This window comes from Danio rerio, chromosome 18 (genome assembly GCF_049306965.1).
Source record: "Danio rerio strain Tuebingen ecotype United States chromosome 18, GRCz12tu, whole genome shotgun sequence".
NCBI classification, from domain to species: Eukaryota; Metazoa; Chordata; class Actinopteri; order Cypriniformes; family Danionidae; genus Danio; species Danio rerio.
This window is the reverse complement of record NC_133193.1, coordinates 24,208,880-24,235,279: the sequence shown is the minus strand read 5'-3', so window position 1 is coordinate 24,235,279 and position 26,400 is coordinate 24,208,880. Positions and strand designations below refer to the sequence as shown.

Genomic DNA, 26,400 nt, shown 5'->3' with positions numbered 1-26,400 from the left:
CCCTCACTTTAAGGCAACAGGCCCATAGCCAGACTGGTAAAAGGGGTGGTTCTTTTTTATAAAATTTGGAACTTTTTGCAGTTATTCGCCTCATTTTCTATTTAATTTTGAGATTTAAATACTAAATTTAGGTGACATTTTAAGCACGATTGTAAGCTGAATTAGCTTGTCGGATGGTCTTCATAACCACACTTAATGATGTACCAAAAATATTTGCTAAATATTCAGAATAAAGAAATATGACAAATATTTGTTTTTAAAATAGAAATGTATTACATCATATATCATTAGAAAAAAGTTTTAAATTAGAAACTGTAGCCTAGTGTAATTCATAATCAAATAACAACCTTGCCAGCACATTCAACTTTTCTCCATCAGAAATTTGGCTATTAATAATAATAATAATAATATGAATGATAAAAAACTGAAACATAATAATAACAATAATAATTTAATGCATCAGGATTTTTCTAGCCCCTCTTGTAAATGTGCTTGACACTTTTTTATTAGTCACGTTTTCTTTAAAGAATAAGGTCCAAGCTTTAAAGAAAAAAAATGTTTTCTCCTTTTAAAAATAATAAAGAAGGGAATGATGACTTTTGTTATGTCAGATTATTTTTTTTGCATAGCTGGATGTTGGACAAATAATTGTTTGCATTGGCCACAACTGATTAACTGAAGTAACACCAGGATTCCGCTTGGTCTTAAAGCCTTTTTGGATGGGTTACTTTTACTATTTATGATGGAATTACATTCAAAATGGGACAAATGAGCTCATGTATGGGACACATTCTGGACCTTTGTCAGTGAGAGGTGGCTGTTCCAAACAACCCAAAGCCCCCCTGGCTAAGGATCTGGGTAATATTAACAAAAAATAACAATAATAATAAATCAACTCTCATGCAGGGTTTGGTGAATTGATCTGGGTTCCAGATCACTTACATTTACAGTTTCTTAAACATGAACAATTTGTACATATGTTAAATATTAATTCTTATAGTTTTAAAATGTTTTTTTAATCAACATTAGTAGGACAATAGAAATTCATAGTAGTCATTTATATTTTAGGTTTTCATTGATGATTTAGAATGAAGTTTAGAATGTCTAGCATCATGTTTTTAGCCTTTTTATACTTGTATCATGTACACAATTATATTAGGCCGCCTCCATATGTGTGTGCCTTTCTTGTGGCAAGAGGGAGAAAAACATTTGTTAAGTTTTTTTTTTTTTTTTTTTTTTTGCTTCAGTACCAATTGTTTTTTAAGTCTAAAAACTAACAAACATGGATGCAAGTAGATTGTTTTGATAGATTAAAAATTTAGCTAATAATTATATTTAATACATAATTTAAAACATTATTATAATCAATTTGACTTTTATACTTTGCGATGCTTTTAACAATTAAAATACACTTTTAAACTACTGTAAGTGGACAAGCTTGAGGCGTTTCAGACCCCATTTATCATCATCCAGTTGTGATCAGATTCAAGGAAATGCATCTTAATAGGAGGTATAAGAGTTTCCTGAGAAAGCTTGCTCGCAGCAAACAGACAGTCTGTATTAAACATTTGTTGGAGCAAATCTCAATGACTAAAAATTGTTAAACTCCAACATTTGTGCAAGCTTTTAGATAACCATCTAATCCTTTGAGTACAGAGAGAACACAAGATTGCCAGGTTAGGAAGGTTAATCAAATCACTGTGTTAAAAATGTATCAATATCATAGAAGTACACAGAAGTCCTGTTCAGGGAATTTAAACACTTGGCATCTGGCAACCCAATGCATGAAAGCTTGCAGGGGATAGTTACAAATCTAAGAAAAGAAAATAGCTTACCCGCAGACCAATATCACAGACAATTATGCTTAATCAGGAAATACATACATCAAGATTAAAATAAAATAAATCAGGCACAAAGAATGCCAATTTGCCTTAAGTCAAGCACTACTGCCAAAAAAAAAAAAAAAAACATTTATAAGATTTCCCTTAAATCTAAAGTATAAAAAAATCATCATAAGTGTGTCTCAATACTTTAAAAGCCACAATTTGTTCAACAAATTCCCAGAACTCCAGAAAGAAATGCATGTCCTATATGAATGACTGCCCGCATCCAATCAGTTTTGCCTGAAAGAACAAATTCTTCACACACTGCCGCATCCCACCCATAAAATCATTGTATATCTCAGCAAGCATACAACAATTCAACACTTAATATGCATCAAATGGATTCCACATGCACATATTTATCACTATATAAGTAATAGAAATGGACACAGAGGGAAAACTCCAGCAAGAGTGTCGGCGCTAATGCAGGATAAATCACTTTAAATGCTCAGCTTTTCACTTCCGTCTCTCCATGAGCAAACACTCCTAATTCTGACTGCAATCCTATTTCTCACTTCTATTTTGGGACATTTTTGAATATAAATTTGCATACGGTTAGCGTGCAGTCTGATGACAGCCAAATTGGGCTGTTTTTTTCAAGCACTTCGTCATGATGCTGCAGTCGAAGCTGAGGATGGCAAAGCCCATCTGTGTCCGTCTTGGTGCCAGGCACTGGGCTCACGGCCCTTTGCCCACCACAGACTGTCATTTATATTATGTGGCTCCGGATGTGTGGATCCCTGGCAAGGTCACGCCAACATGCCGGACCTTATGGAAGCCATTGGACTCTGAGCGGCAGCCATTTTGCTGTAATGTAGAAGCCCATGAGCATGAAAGCGATGAGATCATGTGTTAAGCTGCGATGAGCTCTGAATCAAACCAGGATGAATGGACTTCCTGCCACAGGCCATAGCATCAACCGTTATTACAAGACGGGGATGGAGAGAAAATGGGTATTGGGTGTTTACCGGGACAGCTGCATGGATTGAGACATGACAAGAACGTATATGGAGTATGTGTGTCAAGTATACATGCTATTTGCAGAACAGATAAAAATAGACCACTGTTCCTGACAATTGGCTTTTGTGATATGTCATCAGAGCGAGTAAAGTGGCATATTAAGATATGATACAGAGTTTAATATGCAGTTATAGTCTGAATTATTAGCCCCCCTGAATTATTAGCTCCCGTTAATTTTTTCCCCCAATTTCTGTTTAACAGAGAGAATTTTTCAACACATTTCTAAACATAATAGTTTTAATAACTCATTTCTAATAACTGATATATTTTATTTTTGCCATGACGACAGTAAATAATATTTGACTAGATATTTTTAAGACACTTCTATACAGCTTCAAGTGACATTTAAAGGCTTGACAGGCCTATTATATATATATATATATATATATATATATATATATATATATATATATATATATATATATACATAAACACACACACACACACACACATATATATATATACATTGAATTGCCTGTTCAAAGCTATTGATTGCTAAATTATATAACATTATAAAATATAATAATATCATTTTAGACTACCATTTTGTAAGAGCCATGTATTTTTGCCATCACATCTCTGCAACACTAATAATGTCTCTAAAAACCTCATTTGCAATCCAAGTCTTCCCCTGTAGTCGATTTAAAATGAGTAGGATGCATGTCGTCAGCAGGCATTTGTCTATGTTTTGGAACTGCTCTGGATGAGAGGTGTGGCTCACTCTTCATTCTGCTCACACACACTGTGTGAACGGTCACATGAGTCTGTTGTCTTTCAGTGGCGCACAGACAGCACGCGGGTGACATTGCCCATGGACACGCACTTGTGGAATGTGTTGAGAGGGAGGCAAAACAAGAGGTCGCCATAGCAACAGGGCCAGATTGGTGAAAGAGAAGAGCAGATATGGAGGAGAGGCGGCTTAGCATACAAAGATGGAGAAGGAAAAGCGGGAAGCTGGGAACACAGAAGAGCACGAAGCAGAGAATAAAAGAAAGGCATCTATAGAGGCTAGATTGTTGACGGCACAGTTCCAATAAAAGCTTCACACCACAGATTTTAACAGCCTTTCGGCATGAAGGAACAGAGACCTGAAGAGTTTGTGGGGATGTGTGTTGGTGATCAGAGAATTAGGGTTTATATAGGCTACGTCATGCTGTTACATGTGCTTGCATACAACTGTGTGCAAATACCACTGTATACTGCTTTAAAAACACCTCGCACACATCTGATACTGTACAGCTCACACAATCTGATCACATATGGACATATGAAATTATATTATATATTATGCAGGATCTATGTAGAATTTCTGAGGACATTTGAGTGTTTCTCTGTTTAATATTTAAGCTAACTGTATTATAATTAAAGTTGTATTTTGAGTTCAGTACAAGTTACACCAGATTCAGACTGCATGATATGTAAAATATTACATGTTAAAACAAATCCGATTTCTGAATTTTTGCAGTGTCATGCATGAGAAAGATGTCAGACTACAATTTGCTTCCTGATCAACTTGCTTTCATAAATAATGTGCACGATGTCATCGAAAAGATGGAACTACAAATGACTTCTTGGCTACTGAAGCTTTATGCTGTGTATTGTCCCAACAAAAAAACAGCTTAAATCAGCCTAAGATGGTTAGCTGGTTTTAGCTACTAGACCAGCCTGGTTTTAGGGAGGTTATGCCTTTTCCAGGCTGGTTTCCAGACATTTCCAGCCTGGTCTTAGCTGATAAGGCTGGGAGATGACCAACTAAAACTAGCTTGACCAGCCTAGACAGGGTGGGAGCCCAGCCAAAGCCAGCTATGTATACCCCTCTGAAAGCAGGCTAGTCGACCAGCTAAAAAACCCTAAGAAAGCAGGCTAGTCAACCAGCTATGTTTCCATTAGGACAAAAATTATACAAGTTTTCAACAAAAGAATACATTACAATAAAGAATGAATCAAGTTCATTAAGAATTAGTTGTGTTTAGTTAAATGTTTTTACAATACATGGAGTTTTTATTTTTACAATATATGAAGCTTTAAAATATGCATTTTTATTCAATGTTTGACGCAATCTTAACCGGTATAATCTTAATAGTGTAGCTCCTCCTCTTAAAAAAAAACAACAGCCAACAGCTCATCTGCCAGTGAGTGTGTTTGAGCTCAAGCGCATCAAATAAAAAGCAAATGATGGCTATAATGTGATGAGAAACTCTACTGTGAGGTGACATGAATAAAACCATTGATCCATTTGGAAAAAAGTGACAAACTACAAGTCTTTCATGTTTATATCAGTTTTATATCTTCTTAATGAAAATTGTATCACTGTTTTGGGGCACACTAGCTTTTAGATACCCTAAAAATTAACGATACAGATACGAACATTTAAAAAACTTTATTTTAATTTATTATTAATTATTATTAATTATTTCGTATAAATTTTATTTAACTGCTGTTGACGAGGCATAAGTTGTCCTGAATGAACCCAGAAAATCCACATTGAGGCACTTCACTCCAAAAAAACCGAAGGAATAAAATCTGAAGATTTACTGTAGGCCCAGCAGTCACATTCAAACCCATTATTGAGCATCGCTATCTATAAGCGCTCTTATTAGATAAAAAAGATCTGATGCCCTTCAAGGTCGGCTTCCTGAGATGTAACTTAACCTGGAAATGAAGACGCATCCTATTTCTCACAAGAGAAAATATCTCAATCGATGGCTGCTGGATATTTCAGATGACTGTTCATTCTATATTGATAGCTCTGGTTTGATTAAAATGAAATGTTGCTTGCCGTTGAAGGTCAATGAGTTCACTGACACTGACTTTAAAGTGCGAGAGCTGTTGAGAAAGGGCACGATGGGATTATGAGTCTTAAACTGTCATTGATGGAGTGCATTAGGAGAGAAATCTTAACCTGAAGCTTCCTATCAGCACAAACACTTTGCTTACAGTCTGTGTTTAGCAGAGAAAAGATACATGCTGTGGTCTGACCACATCTGGTACTGCTTTAGATTACATTACTGCAGTCTTCAATAAAGAATAAAGTTTTTATTAAAGGAAAAATCCAGGTTCAGTTTAAGATTGTGATAAAGATTCAACCACAAAATTGCAAATGTCTAGTAAACATCTGAGTTACAGTATGTTTCTTGCAATGGAAGTAATTGTGGCTATTATTATTAGCTTAATGTTTCAGCATAAACATTATATACACAGCAAAAACTAGTGTAATCAAAAATTCACATTTAATACATATGAAATCAAAACTATCTGTACTGATTTAGTTAGCTCACATTGCTAGTTTTGTGGTGAACAATTCATCTTGTGCATGACATTAAAAAACAAAATGTTCACCCTTGTAATCTAGAATTGAAATCTGAAAAATGCACTTTCAATTTGTTTTCAGTTGAATACTCAGATTACATCTATCTGAGGTACTGGGCATGATTAATATACTTAACCATGCCCCTCCAACTGTCAGTTTTGACAGTGCTATGACAACAAACAGAAATGGTGAAGAGATGGTGTTTGTTAGGATGTTGTGTCCCGATCTTTCTAAATGAAATACCTACTTTACAACATCTAACCAACTCGCAGTACAAAAAAATAACCACATTCACTGTTTTTCCATTTAAATTGCATTTCTCTAGGAACAAAATATGAAATTACAAATATGAAAAACCACACAGCTTTCGGTTCATGTGGACTTTAACATTAATAAACTGTAAAAAAAAAAAAAAAACATCTCTTACTAACCTATTGTCTACAAAGCTATAAATGAGTATGCTAAAACACTAGCAAAACATTATACTGAAGTCTCACCAGCCACTTTATTAGGTACACGTGTCCAACTGCTCGTTAACGCAAATTTCTAATCAGCCAATTACATGGTAGCAACTCTGCTACCAGTAAGTCAATCTGCTGCAGTTCAAACTGAGCATCAGAATTAGGAAGAAAGGCCATTTAAGTGACTTTGAAGGTGGCATGGTTGTTGGTGCCAGACAGGCTAGTCTGAGTATTTTCAAGCACGACCATCTCAAGGGTTTACAGAGAACGGTCTGAAAAAGAGAAAATATCCAGTGAGTGGCAGTTCTGGGGGCGCAAATGCCTTGTTGACGCCAGAGGTCAAAGGAGAATTGCCAGACTGAGAATGGTTTGAGCTGATAGTAAGGCAACAGCAACTCAAATAACCACTTGTTACAACCGAGGTATGCAGAAGAGCGTGTCTAAATGCACAACATTTTAAACCTTGAGGCGGAAGAGCTACAGCAACAAAAGACCACACAGAGTGCCACTCCTGTCAGCTAAGAACAGGAAACCAAGGCTAGAATTCGCACAGGCTCACCAAAATTGGACAATAGAAGATTAGAAATATGTAGCCTGTTCTCGATTTCTGCTGCAACAGCTAGTAGGGTTAGAATTTGGTGTCAACAATATGAAAGCATGGATCCATCCTGCTTTGTATCAATGGTTCAGCTGCTGATGGTGGTGTAATGGTGTATAGGATATTTTCTTGGCACACTTTGGGCCCATTAGTACCAACTGAGCATTGTGTCAACACCACAGCCTACCTAATTATTGTTGCTGACCATGATCATCCCTTTATGACTACAGTTTCCAGCAGGATAACGCACCATGTCGTAAAGTGCAAATAATCTCAGACTAGTTTCTTTGACATGACAGTGAGTTCACTGTACTCAAATGGCCTCTACAATCAACAGATCTCAATCCAATAGAGCAATTTGGGATGTGGTGGAACGGGAGATTCCATCATGGATGTGCAGCCAACATATCTGCAGCAACTACGTGATGCTATCATGTTAATATGGACCAAAATCTCTGAGGAATAATTTTAGTACCAAAAACGGCAAAAAAAGGGGCCAACCCCGTACTAGTAAGGTGTACCTAATAAAGTGGCCAGTGAGTGTATATGGTATTATGTACAGATTATTTCAAGAAAGTTTTTTATCATTATATACAGTATAACTGTAATTATAATAATTGATATTTTTGGTTTACTCATTACAGTATTTATATAGTTATTACATTGTTATTGCAGAAAGTCATTATTACTTGTATTATCAAATATATTATTATTATTAATGTTATTATTATTATGATTTAGATTTTAAAAATATTTAATTTTCACATTGTTTGACCAATGATTTTTTTTTGTCTCCCATTATTCTATTAACCTTTCCTACACTTCTTCAGTCAACTTTAAGACATGTAAATGAGCCTAAATTGCACTGAACCTGGAATATAAAGTCTAATTTTTTTTAAACCATATTACAGATAAGAGTTGCTGCTACAGGAACTGTAATTCTGTCCCGCATGCTACTATCATTGACCACTGTTATCTGATTCTCCTGGATCATCTTACACAGAACACTATAAATTTGTCTTGCATGTATTACATATTTCTAGGCCATGATTTAAAGGGAACCTATTCTGCAAAAATCACTTTTATAATAGGTTTAAACATAGTTGTGTGGCAACAGTGTGTGAATATAGCCCCTATCTAATAGAGAAGTTGATTTATTCCTATTTTTTTATAATTACATTTGATAAAAACGGTCTGCAGAAACATTTTGATTGATAGTCACATTTGTGCAAATCATCAGTGGGGGAACGTGTCATGCATTAGTGAGGATCTTTCCCTCAATAGCATAAAGAGCCCTAAGTGAGAAGCAGCCGTCCATAGAAGAGTTTTTGTACTGTATCTGCTGAAGGTAATTTCAGCATCTAAGAGGCATTATAAATGTGGAGTTTTTCATATGGAGATATCCTGTTATTTATTGCTGTGCTAAAGCATAGACATTTGTAGCTTCGTCCTATTTTGAAAAGAGCACCCTCTCATTTAAATTTAAAGTGACAGTCCTAAAAGGTGTCGTTTAAAAGAGTTATAAAAATATTTGAGTGGTATTTTGAACAGAAGCTTCACATACACACTCTAGGGACACCAGGCGCTTATTTTACATCTTGTAAAAAGGGGCATAATAGGTCCCCTTTATAGTTGCAGATTTGGAGCGTTACACTCACCATCCATAAAGACCATAGGAATGTGACTCTTTATAACGCACTTAAGTTTATCAGGGTTTGTGTTGTACTCACTTTGCGCTCCTTGTCTCCGTACTCCAGGCCCAGTGTGTCCATGGCACGCACGATAGCAGCCAGAGACTGGATGGTGTTACTGTAGACCACCGGCTTGTACTGCTTCACATCATCACCGGAGAATCCATCCTCATGGATAATCCTGCACACACAACAAGATGGCACATTAGAGAGCATGTTTATGGATGTTGGAACACATTCCTCTTAGCTGGAGGAAGCAAATTCCAGCCAGCAGATAGGAATCATGGTCTATTTCACTTCTTTTTACAGGCTTTTCTGGACTGGCAGTCTATTGGCCCGGTAGAGCAGAGGAAGGATGGAGATGGAGATAGAAAGCAAACAGTGATGTTCAAGCATGTACAGATAGTGATGCAATATGTCTGTTATCTCTGTTTGGCAGCTTCAACCAGACTGCTCAAGTCTCTGTGGAAGTATCATTGCTGCTCTTCTGCCTTGATATATGCAATCAAAGTTTGCCTAACAGCCATTATGATTAATATATCTGTAATTACCAAAGTCCTTGAGTAAAAGTCAGATTTTCCATGTTCTAAATAGAGAGTTACTCAATTTTATGCTGCCAAAAGGGTCATATATAAATGATACTGTATAATATAATATTTATTTATTTAAACAAGATTTAAAAGGTGCCATAGAATGCATTGATATAATATATTAAATTGTTGCTAAGATAAGTACAAAATTCTCCAGAAACATTTTACAGGTCCATTTCTAACCATAGGAGTTGGCTCTAATATGATATGATTGGTTTTGACCATATTTGGAAGGGTCATGAATGTTAATGAGCTCTAGTCTGCCACTTCAGCAGTTAATATCAGTGTCTGACAATAACACACACAGTGTGATGTACTTTGAAATACAGAAGTACGAAAGAATCAAAAAAAATTTTAGCTGCATTTATAGAGGAGTGGTTTATTTTAGCTAGAAGGAGTGAGTTAGCTATCTTTATGCCACCAGAGTAACCTAGCTTGCTCCTGAGTTGTGTTGTTGATTAAATATAGGCTAAATTATTATTCTACTTGACAAAAAGGGCCAACAGATGTGTTTAGAGTTGCCTTATGTGGGTTTAACGTAACGTAACGTTTAACAGATAACATAAAAAGATGAGTTTTATGAAGTGTATTTCTGACCTTTCAGTCATAAAAGTGCATTAAACACTTTGTACTCATTAAAAACATGCACATGTCTGCTGCCTCATTACAAACACGTGCAGAAATTTTCACAATATACACTAGTTAGCTAAATAAAAATAAATACTGTACATTTAAACAAATATTTTGCTCATTCAGGGTGGCATTGAATAAAATGTATAATCCGCACCTCTTGCATTTGGCATTCTGATGAGCTTTTGATGATTGCCTGCTTTACAAAATTGCTTCCTTAAAGCATACTCTGCTTTTAAAATAAGAGTCCTATTTGCATATTAAATACAATATATGTCTAGATTAACTTAAAATTAAGAAGAAAGTGATCATTGCTGAAATCTCACTAGGAAACGTTGTGAGAATGTTATGAGACAGACAGTGTTTTTTGTTCTGATTAGCCTGTTTTTCACTGGGATTTTACACAACTGCACACATGATTTACATAAGAATGAGAAAACAATGGTGTTTGAAGATCACAGTATTTAATTTACATGTACTCAACTCTTAGTATTCAACTGGGTATATTCAGATTTTTATTATTTGGCACCTTTAGGTCTATAAGAAATTTGCAAATACAGCATTTTTTACTTTCTGATGCTACCTGAATGATGAACAATTGTTTTATGTTTTACTGTAATTGTTTGTGAGTCTCTTGAGCAGTTAAAACTGATTACTGAATAGGTTTCTGAATATATGAACTCCTTCCAGCAGAAACTGCATAATTTAGAGGTTCATTTATTTCCACACAAAGGTCAATAAGGGACTCAAACACAACTATTGCAAAAGGTGTAAATATTCACTGATGCTCAAAAAGAACTGTGGTGGGGGTGGGGGTACACTTTATAAATAGAAAAAATATGTTTAACCTATTTATTATTATTATTATTATTAACTAAAAAATAAAAAATGATCTGGAGTCATGTTACACATATATTAATCGTAATCACAATTATGCAAACTTTGATTGCATTTATCAAAGCAGTGGAGGTGGGGGGATACACTTTATAAAAAGAAAGATGTATGTAATCTTTTTAAAATCATTATTATTATTGTTATTATTATTCATAATAAGAAGAATTTTGAAACTGAAAAAAAAGATGATAAAAACATGATCTGAAGTCATGTTACACATATATTAATTGTAATGACAATTAAGCAAACTTTGAATTTATCAAGGCAGTGGAGGTGTGGGTACATTACATAAACAAAAAGATGATGTGTAATATATGTATTCTTTTTAATATTCTTATTTTTATTCTTCTTATTATTATTCTAATTATTAATTTTATTATTATTGAAACTGGATAAAACTGATGATTATTAAACAATCAACTAATCATTTTCATTATTTTTTAAGTGAATTAGGTTTTGAAGCCTCCTGCAACACACGCTTACCGAAAACAAAAACTCCCATCTTAGTAATAACACAAATGAATCCTAGCTAGATCAGCACATTTACAGTAACTTATTATCTCTGATGCATTGCGGAGTCAAAATTAAGTGTTTTAAGTGCGCCAACACATTATGTTGTTCATTATGTTAAAAAGCAATCAAGGACTTTAAAGTCTGGTTGACGCATCCAAACAGACATTCTCATGATAAATACTTCAGATTTGCATTGTTCGTAAAAAAAAAAAAAAAAAAAAGATAGTTATGCAGCATTCATAACTATTCAAGTCAAAAGCTACATGTTTACTACCTGATGCCAAATAGTACAATTAAGGGGAGGAATGATTAATGTATTCGCTAACAGTGTTAATGTAAAATCTAAAAGTAAGCATTACATCAACTTGCCACATTTGCTGTAGCCAGCATAACCAAACAGCTACTGTCTCCCAGCAGGGGAAAAGTGGTTTATCTTCATTTTGGGCTATTGAGAAACTGTTTAAAGATGCAGTTTTGTGTCTTGAGAATTATGGCAATAAGTGCAGTTGTGTCTCTGTGGTGTTGGATTGCAGTGTCTTCTTTCTGGCCAGCTGTGTCCTTTATGCTATGTTGTACATTATTACCACCTCTTGTTTGATGTCTTTACCCTCAGTTTCTCTCACATTTAATATTTGAACTGGTGAAATGGTGTCATTTCTGACATAGACAGCAAGCCTGACTTTGATCAGAGGAAAGTAGAGCATTCAAAACAGCGAGGGATTGGTTTCTCACAGCGAATATGACCCTGCTGGAGCCAAACCGCAAAGGGGGCCCCCAAATGGCACTTGGTTCTCCTGTGACCAAAACCCCTAATTCAATTGATTTAGCTGAAATTAGGTTTGGACATCTGTCTGTTCTGTAATACTGAAAGACGGCAGGTCATTTTTAGATCCTGTGGCTTTGGCCCTTTGTGAATAATAAACACATAGACATGTATTATATGCCTTTGTTTTAAGGCGTAATGACATCGTCTGGCCCTAATGCTAAAGCCAATGAATTATCACATCAGCGCTCGGACGGTCTTAGTAAACGGTGTTAGTGTGGCATGAGAAAAGCCAGACAGACTGGCAAAGCCTGGCATTATGCAGACCCAGACATCACACTGGTTTATTACACTGGTGCCAAAGAGCGAGGTGCGATGAAGCATGTGTTTGGGGGAGATATTTTTGACCACTTGGTGCACACAAACATATACACACACACACATACAGACACTAAAGGCCACTACCTGCTATCATTAGCTTTTATCTATTTTATCTATCATTACTATTATCATTAGCTTATTTTATGAAGCAATAGTAATATTCTGTAATATTAGTTGTAGGAATAGAAGGTTAACATGTTTTTTTTAAAGTTCCCATTGCAACATTGCAGTGATTTACCCGATTAAAGAGTAGGTTCACTACAATCTGAAAATTCTCTCCTAATTTAGTCACCCACCAGTCACTCTGAACTAGAAGACTGAGAGATTTCTTTGTTTTCACAGAAAGACTGTTTACCCAAAACTCTCCTATCTAACAAGGAATTTTCCGACAACATTCACTGGCATTCCTTAAACATTGTGTAAATGCTAGCACACAAGGTTATCAAAATAACATTTCCAGAACTTTCTTATAATGTTTATCGAAAATCTTGGGAAAACACTAATAAAATGTGAATAAAAGATTTTAATAGTGTTTAAAAACAATTCTGAACACATTAATATAAGATGAAACTAAAAATGTTAGATTATAAAATATGTTTAATTATAAAAAATGTTTAAAAATTTTTATAACTAAAAATAACATTAATGCGTTGTCTAAACAAAACCGTCCATTTAAAACATTCTAAAAACTTTCTACACTTTTAATAACTTCCTCTGAATGTTAGGGAAATGTTCTTAGATACAAAGTAATGTGGGTGAAACATTCTATTTAGGTTTTAAGTAACGTTCTGAGAACATCAATATAAGATGAGACTTAAATGCTTTAAAAATATTCTGAATAATGTTCATATTACCAAAAAATAATGTTAATACCTCATATAAAAACTACATGTTTTGAACGTTCAAAAAACATTTAAAAAAATAATAAAGTTACAATTAACTTAATGAGAACTTTAAAGGCATGTTTTTGAGTCCAAAATTGATAGCATGTTTGCATTATAATATTATATGTAGGACTTTTCACAAATAAACACTGATTATCTAAAAACATTTACAGCATTTAAATTGTTATGTTTGATTTGAGAGCAATTTCATTTCAAGCAGATGTGGTTCAACTTGTTAACCGATCAATGACTATTTATATTATACATAAAAACCTTTGTAAAACCTTCCTTCATGTTCTGAAATATCAATAAAAAAAGTCGGTTTGGAAGGATATGCATATGAGTTAAAAGGTATCGCTTTAAATGCTTTGTTAATTATGTGCCTCTAAATACAAGATGCAATGTATAGCGTTTGGTTTTGACTCATTCACAGCTTCTGGCACTCTAGTGGTAATTTACAAACATAATCATGATTAATTACCACAACATCAAACAGTTCTAGAAGGTACTAAACTACACACTTTCTTGTGCTTCTATTATAATGGATTTACATCATAAAAAAACTAGTTAAGTAGCAATCAAATCAAATTCTTGACTTCTGTAAACAACCAAATCTGGGCTTGATTAATAAATAAACTGATTATTATTATTTTCTCAATCACTTCAATCAAGATAAACAAAAGCACAACCGTTATTTAAAGTAATCATAGCTAAACGGAGTTTAAGAATGATTCATTTGGGCAGGAGAAAACTTCACTTTGGCAGCACTAGAATGACTTCTTCATTTGTCAAATGCCTTCATACGTTTCCATTATGAGTAATCCAAGCTTCTACTCCAACAACAGCTGGTGCTAGAAAACCAATGGAATCGGTTAGATGATACAATTACAAGGCCATTCCCAGAAACTCGCTCTCTCTATGCCCGTCCATCACTCGCATCCTTTCACATTTCTCAGATGACCACTAAATAATTCAGGTGATAAAAATAACAAATGTTTAGGGTCTTTTGAAAGTCGCAATATAAATAAGGACATCGGTTTTTGATTCCCAAGGGAGGACGGAAACATTGATCTGTTTCAAATGTGAGAGACTGAAAGTAGACTCTAACTCCAGGCTCCTATTCCAGTCGACCTGGCAAAGCCCAAGGGCCTGACACTGACACAAACACACACCGCACAGTCACAGATGTGCAGATTCAAATAGGTTTCCACACCTGTGGGCTGGAGTGAAATCTCCTGTGTGTGAGGTATTTCTGCTACTAGTGGACAGTCCAGCAACTACTTGTGAAGAAGGGAATTGTGTAAATCTGGAATGTTTAGCACTGACAAACACTGATATGCTCACAATAAGTTTCTCTTTCATTCTTCATTTAAGAGTTATTGAAGAAGTTCAAAATATCTGATAAATTGTATAGTTAACAACAAAATTCTGACACTGAATTGCTCAAACCAGTGACCTTCTTGATGTAAGGCGATCGTGCTACCCGTTGTGCCACCATGACGCCCAATATTTCAACAATTGTTTTTTTATTTCTTTCCAGTTGTTATGATCACCATAATAAACTACAACTCCTAGCAAACACCTCACACTCACCGGTTCCAGTTTCCCACTGGACTCTTACACTCTTTCGCTTGTTTACTGTGTTTGATTCTTTGCTGCCTAGCCTGTCCATTCACCTTTTTTTGACCTTGCTTTTAAATTACTTTTATGCTCCTGTTTGTTCCAGTTTGTGACCACTGCCTGCACAACTTTCCTTTAATAAACCGCATGTTGATCCACACGTCTGTTGTCCAGCGGCCACACCAGTCATGATACTTTGTTTGGCTAAAATGTTTATGCAATGCTGACTGTCTTAATTTAGCCAATAAACATTATGAACTGAAACAACTAACAGTTGTTTCAACTGTTTGTTTTTATTTTTATTGAATGAAATCCAATGAGGAAAATATATATATTTAAGGATTACTCACACAAAAAGGAAAATTATATATTTAATTACTCACCCTTATGTCATTCCAAACCCCTGAGACCTTTGTTTTTCTTACGAATAGGCATGCGACGATAACTGTTTTCAAGGTATACCGCGGTTTGGAAAAGTCAAGGTTTTAAAACCACCAACATTTTCTATAATATTGTTCTTACGGTATGTGTAATATTTTTTTTATTTACATTTTTTTGTGTGTTTTAGGACAACAGTATCTCCAGCAGAAAAAAAATCCATTCATTCATTTATATTTATCCATTTATGTACATAAATTGTAAAGAAAACTGTGGTTTTGAAACAAATGAAGAGAGCAGAAGTCAATTATTGATTTTAATTATTTAGCCTGACATGTTCACAGAGCCAAATTTGTATAAACCTTTCAAAAAATAAAATATATTGTTTTCAAAAGGGAAAAACTTTTAGTTTTTTACCCAAACATTTAAAAAAATATACATATTCTAAAACAGTGAGCACAATACCATGATATTTTTATACAAGGTTATCATACCATCAGAATCTTATACCGGCCCATGCCTACTTGAGCTGAAATCCAAGAGCTCTCTGACCATCCAAAAACAGCAACAGTCATTTGAAGTCCAGAAAAAATATTTTACAAAATTCCTTGAAACAGACCATATGCTTCAGTGGTTTATTTAGAATATCATCAAGCTACGAGAAAACATTTGTGTGCTAATAAAACAAACCGACTTTAGTCAACAGTTTCACCTCAATGTCAGTATAGGGCAGGTATTCATAGGAGCACTGAATATGAGGGCATCTAGGGTATACAACGGTACACAGTGTTTTTGTGAACATTTGCCCTTTACTCACACTGAGAAAAGGAAACTCTTGACTAAAGTCGTTTTGTTTTATGTCCACACAAAAAGTATTCTTGTAGCTTGATAATATTCCTATCGAACCACTGAAGACACATGGCCTGTTTTGAATATATTTTTTGGTATTTCCATAGACTGATTGAGATGGGACTGTTGCAGGGAGCTCTAGGATTTCATCTAAAATATCTTAATTTGTGTTCCAATGAACAACAAAAGACTCAGAGATTTAGAGCGACATAAGGGCTCTTATGTAAAAAAATAATAATAATAAAGTCATAAACAACTTTTTTTTTTACTTTTAGTAAGACCAACATTTATTTTTTACTTGGCTTTTATAAACAATATGGAACTCAAGATAAAACTGATGCAAACTCTTTTAAAACTGAGAGACACATGCGAAAGGGAAGAGATGGGAGTCTGTTGTAGCACAGACATGACAATGCATGAATCTGGCAATGAAAATATGTGTGCTTTCAGCTCATCGATGCGGTTCTGTCTAGTCAAAGTTACTGTGAACACAGTGCTGGATGTGACAGAAACAACATAAGGTGAATATGGAAACGTCAAGTAGCTGACTACTCTTCTTGACAGCTAGTTGACTAGTAAAATTTTGACGCTGTGCAAGCCCTAGTATGCATCTCAGCTCTAGGCTGATTTTATGGTCAGACACCGACACGACACTGCACGGTAAAATAAACAGAACAATGAGTACTTTCTGATGACATTATATGCACATATAGATAGGTGTATATACATCTTTAACCACTTCCTAATGGGTGTCTTCGAATATATATACACATAAATATACACGTATGGCTCAGTTTAGGACTGTTATACTCTTAAACATGTCTTTACACTAATAGAGCCAGACCCCAACAGAAAAAAAAATATTCATTTTCTTGGTAACATTTAAAAATAGTTCCATTGATAGCTTTAAGGTGCATTGTTAATTACTTTAAATATGCTGAATGTGCGATCAGTTTTGCATTAGTGATGATGTTTTATAATACACTACAATAGGGCTGTGCAAAATGACAATATACTGTACATTGTGTAGACAAAATAAAAGTTAATTGTAAAATGTGTTCCTTGTGTATTATGCTCTTTTTTTTGTGATGTCAAAAAATAAATTGTTTACGGTAATATAGTAATTATTTCATAATTTAAAAGAGTAAGATATTACAAACATGAATAACAGGAAACATAAATAACAGCATTGCGTGAAACTTGTTCACATTTTGGATATTATTTAGGGATATTTTTATGTTGGACCAGTAATCATTAGTTTTTGAAAAATGCTTTATATTTTGATAATTTTTGATACATTTGCCCTGTAGTTCTAAAAAGAGTGAGAAATATGATCACATATAAATAAGCACATTTCTGAGTATATACCTGTACTATAATATTTACTGCATTTTGGTGTCTTGTACATGAGCAATAACAATAAAGTTAATTCTAAATTAATCTGAAATATAAAAATGAAACAGTCCCTTACATGTGGTCAATATATATTAACAATTAATTGATTGAATGCATAGAAAATGTGCTATATCATGATATACTGTATATATGTAGTTAGCAGGATAGGAGATTACTTTTATCATGATATGTTCATGAGTAAATGATGTTGAGTAAAATTTACAAAACTTTTAAAAGGTAAATAAAATGGCACAGGTTAAAATTTACATAATTAGCCTTTCGAATGGTGCAATCTACATCGAATCTACATTATTATAAAAAAACGTTAACACAACATAACTGTGTAACTCTTTTTTTTTTTTTGGATAGTTCACATTTAGATTGTGTTACAATTTTCACATTGTTCAGGATAATGTGCTTAGGAACTGTCAGAACTGTCAAAATCATATGATTGTTACCATATTTGATAACGCATTAAAATAATGTCAGATTTTGTGATTTGAAAATCAAACCCTTTCAAATTGCAATTACGGTTTAAAAATGATCTATCATGCAGGCCTAAACGTTATGTAAAAACACCTCCCACAACTGAACATGAATATTTCTCTTGAATAGCAACAATAAATTGTATGCATCACTATTTTGTCCAAATTTAACTCCACAAAAACCCAAGCCACAAAAATAAAAAAGAAACTTCACCTAATTGCCTATTGAGGATCAAAAACCACCAGAAAACTAGAAAATCCTGTCAAGCTAACTTCTACAAGCTTTAGGGAACAAGCTCCAGGATCCACACACGAGAAAAGGGATGATGAAGACTTGTTATGAGTAGAGACAAGACGAGGGGTGTCTTTATAAGTTTGTGTGAGGTTAACACTCATTTTCATCTTCTCCTCTTCTCTGATATGGCCTGATCTCTGGAAGCCAGCATGTGGGTGGAGGAGAGACATCATTACAGCAACCTTTCCTTCAGATGAACTTATTATAGAACAGCTCATTAAAGAAGAGAGAGAGAGAGAGAAAGGATCATCTCAGATTGAAAAACTTCTGGCGATCATGCATGAAGACCCTCATTTCCCACATCTCGAGGCTATCTGTGAGGTGTGTGTTTGTGTGTGTGTCCTGAGAGGTGGAGGGTCTGGCCAGCATGAGCTCCTGCTGAGGTTATTACACAATCACCAACTGTGCTTTGTGACCTGTAACTCGGCTTGAGTACACTCAATCTTATTCGCACAAAGAGACAAATCAGCACGGAATTCACCAGTATAACGAGCATGTGTAGTGTAATGGAGAACAGAGTCATTTAGTCAGATTTAGTTCAAAGTTCTGTTACTAATATTTGTGTTTTTCGACACAGGCTCACTGGAAATACATGCTTCAGCCTATTTTTTAACTGCAAAAAAAGCACTTAAACATACGTTGGAGTGCTGTTTCTAGGTAAAATAAACGCTACAGGGAAATATGAAACCAACAAGTTGTTGCTTTTCACACTAAGAGCTCTATTTTAACAGTCTAAGCGCAAAGTCTAAAGTGTAAGGTGCAAACGTATTAAGGACACGTCCGAATCCAATCTTTGCTATTTTAAAGAAGGAAAAATACGCTCTGTCTGGCGGCGCATGGTCTAATAGGGAGGAGCTTATGATTTTAATAAGTTTTGGGTGTGTTTTGAGAATTAACCAATCAGAGTCTCATTTCCCATTTGCTATTTATTTGTAAGTGGAAAACCTGAACGCTTTACTAGTGAGAAAACAGTTAAACAGACCATCTCCAGTGCAAGGACAAAGAAAGAGCCTCCTCCAATCTCTTTCATGGATGAGGAAACGGTGTTGTAGGCTACACACAGACATCCATTAGCCAACATAATTAATTTTGTTTATTAAATGCATTAAGATTTGTTTCAAAACTTTTTCTAAGTTCAGTTCTAATTTCCAGCAAACGAATAAATGAACAATAATAACTAAGTGTGGTCAAAAAATCATATCCAAACATATCCAAACACACATGCTGTGCCCCATATGGTCCAAAACCTGACAGGTGGACAAATCTACGGTTGTTTTTAACAAAACAAATGTCAATATGCATATAATAAATTATACTCATAATAATATTAACATTATACAAAAATGCATTATACAAATGTCATAAATAAACAAAAAAATTCCCCTGACATGAAGAAGACATGGAGGCATTATTTATGTATAAATTAAACATTTTTGTAATATTTTATCCTTTAATTCTTTTTTATTTGTAAAGATATTTGTGTACTGCTGTACATCGTGCGTGTTTTAAACAATGTTTAAGCAAGGCGCACAACTAATGCGATCTGCGCTGGACTTTAGACCTGCTTTCAGCTGGTCGATTGCGCAGTCTATTTTAGTTCCTCAAAATAGCAACGCACCAACAAAGTACCTCTTTTCTATACCGACACATCCTTGAGTCCACAAAGTGGTGCAAATGGATTTGCTATTCAAACAATGTGGCAGAAAACAGGAAAATTAAGGTTGCCTTGATCTGAAAATAGCAATACCTTGGGGCAAACACGACTTGCCCCTTTTTGCGTAGGGTGTATGATAGGGCCCAAAAAGGTTATTCCAAACTAAATCCGAAATTTTCGTCTGTCATTTTTGCATGTTAAAGAACAAATTCAACCACACGTGCCTATCGTATTGACCCATTGCCTCAGAAACTTTCATCCGTCATAAAAATATTCAAATCTGTTTTGAATTTTTTTTTTCTATTTTTGGCATCCGAAAAGGCATTTTGAGAGGTGCTTTGACGATTTAGTGACGTCGTACAAGCGAAAGTTAAAACCTAAAGTTTGTTGAGAAACTGATCCATTTGGTCTTGCAACACAAAGCAAAGTGTGGACTATGAAGACATGGCAAAAAATTTGTGTGTGCATGTGTCTGTCTGTGTCTCGGGATCTTAGACAAGCTGCCAGTCTCTTGGTTTTTCATATGTGGTTCTAGTATCGCTAGCATCAAACTGAGCCATGAACATTCTAAAGTAAACTTTGAATAGGTCAAGATAATGCCACAGCTCTTTTATAAAGAGGATTAATTAATACACATTGGACTGCATATTACATTGCAAGGTTTGTGTATGTGATGAATTTTTCAGATTTGAATACCAAAAAAAAACAAAAAAAAACACATACTAAAAATTCAGACTTTTGTGTCAAATTCACCAAAACCTATGTAACCGCTTATTACCCCTCGTCTTGTCTCTACTCTAGTTACTGCAGATCGCTGGAGAACTACAAAATTTTCCAGCAAATGGACTACAAATCCTGTCATGCACCCCACACACACCCCTGTTCTGGTTTTCCCTGATGACACACACACACAGCTGAAGCTCATCATTGATTGATTACCTGGACTATAAAGACACCTCATTTACACACACATTGCTGAGTCTTGATTATCTGTTAAGTTAACATTACAACATGGTTTCCTAGTCCTATCTTTCCGTTGCCGAACTTTTTTTTGTTTGTTTGTTTTGTCTTTGATATTAACCGTCTGGATTGACCACTCACCTGCTTATGGACCTTTCTTCTGGATTTGCATGCATGTTACCGCTTGCTCCCGATTGTGATCATTGCCTGCCTGAACATCCTCTTTATAATAAATCCTGCATTTGGATCAGCAACTCAGTTGTCAGCATCCCTTCACATAAAGGACTGAACCAGCAAATGAATTTCGGTGGCTAATTTTATTACCACTGGTGCTGTGAAAAGGAGGTACAAAAGGGGTAGATTAAAGGCACACATAGGTACGTGTTGTGCCACACCATCTTTAAATATGTCATTCTAAAAAACTTTGAGGGATATAGACACCGTTATCGATGTTATCAGACAACAAACCAAGTATGGCACATCAGGTGAGCGACTCCCTTCGAATTCATCTAATTTGCTTAAACTAAGCTTTCTAAATTATGGCTATATTTTACAAGCAAGAATTTTGACACCGCAGCGTGCAGCAGATGCTTTACAAAAGTTGCATGCAAGGGGGAGAAACACGTCAAACTTAATGGAACATTTGAGGACACATGGAATCATCTTAAAGGCAGAGAAATACACTACAGCTTCCAGACATCATCTGGTACTTTCACAATTACATGGACATCAGTAATCTAATTGTTTGCCTTAATCTGAATAAGACAATAAAATGTTATGTTAGTTTTAGAATATTTCTTACATGATCTCGCTTTACATGTTGTAGCACACAGATTGATTAATGTTGCATCACCATGTTGATGTAAAGCCTAATTTAAACTTTAATTGTATTCTTCACTTAATATTATTACAATAATTTTTTTTGTCAAATATGTAGTTTTTCTAGAGTCCTCGACCATAATTTCATGGCTTAATAGTAAACAGTTCAGGCATCGTTTTGGCACTATAGAACCGTTAAAAAGTATTGATATCAAAATAACCCCAAACAATACCCAACCCTAATATTTACAGGGACATATTATCAACTATGCAGTACATGCAATTAATACCTACTAAATGTCACAAAACAACTTAATAGTGTCCATAATTTGTAATCAAATGTTTGCTTCCCTTTTCTATCTCCATATGGACAGATTTTCTAATATGGTCAGTTTGCTCGATTGCTCATTTTGTATGTTTTTTTACCCGTGATGCAGAAAGCTTGGGCATAAGTCCACTAAAGCACGGTTATATAAATGAGAAAAAACTATTTAAAATCAAGGTAAAACTACATGGTTGGAGTGAACTTTCTCCCACGTTTTTTTTTTTTTTTTTTAATTATTGGTTGGGTTTAAGGAAGACTTTAGGTCAATGATTTACTAGGTGATCTACATGACAAGCCCCGTCTTGTAGATGTGTACAAGAAAGATGTGTATAAAGCTACAACCAAACATACCCTATAAGTAATGCATTTCATATTTGCAAAAATGTAAATGATGAGTACATTAAAATATAGATCCTAAAGCTACACACCCTAAGACAAGTGTATAAATAATGACAATTCTGTTGTGCATGTAGTTGTTAAATTACATTTAATGGACATTAACAATCAAATTTTCAATCAAAATGCAGAACGGGATTGGTATATTCAGCCATGTGTGACATTTTGAGACATTTCCTTATTCACTATTTATCCTGTTCCCAATGTATGAAATTCAACATTTATAAATATACACATTTTACATATACATGTTCACATGGACATTTAGTTTGCCAACATAAATTCCGTATCAGGGTGGGCATTTTGTGTGGAAAATCCAATTTGTCAACATAAATAATATTTTCAAACCTCTCTTAAACTTGACATAAGGAGTCTTTTCAGAAAAAGAAGTGGGCTATTAGGGCTTTTGTACCAGGTTTTTATAAGAACTCAGGAACCTAGATTTTTCCCTGGGCACATTTCCCTGGTTATATCTGTGCTGCAAGCAGGAAACTTTGATGTGACATAAGCCAGCTGAATGTTCTTTCACAGGATTCAACAACATTAATAAGTGGAAGACCCAGTGATCAGTTGACTTTAGTTGTGCGTTGTGAGTTTTGCAATAACTGAAAGCAAAAGGTTAGATAAGAGATTAAATCAGCAAACAAAAGAGTCTGAGAAAAGAATGATAATAAGTAAATGCTATTAGTTCCTGTGATGTGAACATGCTCAAAACCAGGTATTACTTTGAACAATATTAAAGTATTTCCGTGATGCCAAAGCCCCATATTTTGTAATCATTAATATGAGTGCATCTCTGCATTTACATGATTAATATAAATATAAATAAATATATTTTATAAAGTTTACAAAAATATCATTATTTAATAAAGTATAACAGATTTTTTTAACGCTTAACATTTCTTAAGTTTGCTAAAAAAGAAGAATAGAGGATTGTTTTAGCATTTTGCTTTAACAGTGTTTGAAGATTTCACTGAATTATGTGTTTTTTGCAACATTACTAAGGTTACAACACTATAAAAAGTTATTATTTAAGTTATAAATTAGGGCTGCAGGATACTGAACAAAATCTGAAATTGCACTTTTAAGTTTGTCTGCAATATATGTTGTGATATGAATATACTGTAATTTCAAGGTTTCCCCTACAAGTCCAAAGAAATGTTCTATAGGTGAATTGGGCAAGCTAAATTGGCCATAGTGTATGTGTGTGAATGAGTGTGATTTGACATTTTCCAGTGATGGGTTGCAGCTGGCATCCACTGTGTAAAACATTTGCTGCATAAGTTAGCAGTTCATTCCGCAGTGGCGACCCCAGATTAATAAAAGAACTTAGCCAAAAAAAAAAAAAAAAGATTTCCATCTTAAGAACAAATGCAACTTTCACTGGGTTAAACTTTACTATAATCCCAACTTGACATTGCTGATCCTTCAAAGTGACTACTGCAGATTCACACATTCCGAGGTCGATGCTGAAATAATATGATGTGCAACCCTATTATAAATTATCAAATATGCATGACCAATAAACTCTGGGGCAACGTAGTGGCTCAGTGGTTAGCAAGAGCAAGAAGGTCGCTGGTTCGAGTCCCGGCTGGGTCAGTTGGCATTTCTGTGTTGAGTTTACATGTTTTCCCGTGTTTGCGTGGGTTTCCTCCGGATGCTCCGGTTTCCCTCACAGTCCAAAGACATGTGGTATAGGTGAATGGAATAAACAAATGCGTGACAGTATACAGTATGGGTGTTTCCCAGAACTGGGTTGCAGCTGGAAGGGCATCCGCTGCGTAAAATATATGCTGGATATTTATCGGTTCATTTCATTGTGGTGACCCCGGATGAATAAAGGGACCAAGCCAAAGGAAAATGAATGAATGAATGAAATATTTATGAATAAAAAGCTGAGCTTGCAGGAGCACGGCACAGTCCTTACAGTATTTCTGAATTCTGATTACGTACAGGCTGCAAAATTACTTTTTTTTAATTATGATTTTGTTTTAAAATTACTTGTTACACTGAGTGGCCTCCTACAAACTATATATTTAGAATAAGGCATATAAGATAGCCAACACTTACCAATATATGCCAAGAAAAAGCAAAAATATATAATCAAAACATTTAATAGTAAATTAGACCATTAAAAGTGAAAAACAACTACAGTTTGGAAGATCATGAAGACAGTTTTTTTACTCAATTTCTTACTTCCACCTAGACAAATAAAAAAAAAAATCCAAAGAATCTCCAAGTTCTTCTTTTCCATAAAATGGTAGGAAATGGGAACTGTGACTGTTAAGCTTACAATTTCAAACATTAGCAAAAAAACAATAAATATTCCATATACAGCTGGTGCACTATATTTCCAATACTTCTGATAGCATTTATTAACAAAAAAACAAAAATTACTTAATTGTTCAAAAACCAAACTCAAATAATAAATGATTACATATGAGACCAGAAGATATAATAACAAAAATGCTGTAAACAACAATAATGTATAAATATTAACAAAAAGTGCCAAATGGTAGGGGTGTAATGGATCACGGTTGACAGTTCGAAACCCACGTTACCCGTAGATTAATAACTTTTTTGAACTTATAGGTAAAGGAACTTATTCGGCGTACGCAGTGTTTCATACATCTGAAATTTTTTCTGCGTACGCACATTTACAGCTTTGTGCGTATGCAGAAAAAGTTTCAGATGTATGAAACACTGCGTACGCCGAATCTCACGCATATTCTTTTGTACATCTGAATGAACGTGAAACTGAGCGCAACATGCACGAGCACAAAACCCCTCCCCGCCTCCTCCCCCGTATGAATATGCTAATGACTATGCTAATGGAAAAACCCAACGAAAAAGCAATGGCAAAAGCAAGCAAAAAGAGAAACTTTGAACAGAATGTGAATTGGAGGTGCTGCTTTCGGAGGCAGACCGGAGAAAAGCTTTGTTATTTGCAAGTTTGTTCTCCGGAATTAACAACAAAAGAAAAAAATAGAGTGGGAGAGTTTAGCTGATGCGGTCAACACAGTTGGGTCTGAACATCGCACTGAGTGCATTAAAAAAAGAAATAGTGTGGTTTATATCTGTAAAATGTTGCAGGACGCTTAACAGTCTCAGTGGCGTGCTCGTAAGACGCTAGTTGATCATAAATTGATACGTTCGAGCATGAACTCGGCTCAAATCCAGCGTCTGATGAACTCTTTCTTGTTTTTTCCCCCGCTAAATATCAGATTTTGCCAACTATTTATCACGAGAAAGACAAGTAGGAATCATCAATAAGTTCATATCAATAAGCATCATATTTTATTTGCACATTTATTGAATGGAAATGTTTCTGATTCACGCATGCAAATTCATCTTCAGATAGTGTCTTTATAGCATTGTGTGTGCGGTAGATCGCTCAGATTACATTGGGAAAACAGGCGACTGCTGCAAATTGTGCTTTAATGTTTAGCTGGTCAAATGTATGGTATGGAAACCTTATATACCTGCTGAACCCGTCTCACACAGCTGCCATTGCAAGGCTCAGACACTTTGTAGAGTGCAATTTAACACAACTGCCTCTAGGAGTCGCAAATGGAAATAAAACAGACACGCACAAAAAATGTGCGT

The 26,400-nt window shown here is 34.9% G+C and overlaps 1 protein-coding gene across 3 annotated transcripts in view; it reads right to left on the bottom strand.

The window, feature by feature from the left end:
- Positions 1 to 26,400, bottom strand: part of gnao1a (guanine nucleotide binding protein (G protein), alpha activating activity polypeptide O, a) — a 183,354-nt gene that overhangs the window by 133,460 nt on the left and 23,494 nt on the right. For all 3 annotated transcript variants that reach the window (XR_012393627.1, NM_200787.2, XM_005159069.6), the window contains exon 3: positions 9,003 to 9,144. Coding sequence is in view for 2 of the 3 variants with exons in the window: in NM_200787.2 (NP_957081.1) it covers positions 9,003 to 9,144 (142 nt within the window). In the remaining variant the exon portion in view is untranslated. The remainder of the gene's footprint in view (positions 1 to 9,002; positions 9,145 to 26,400) is intronic.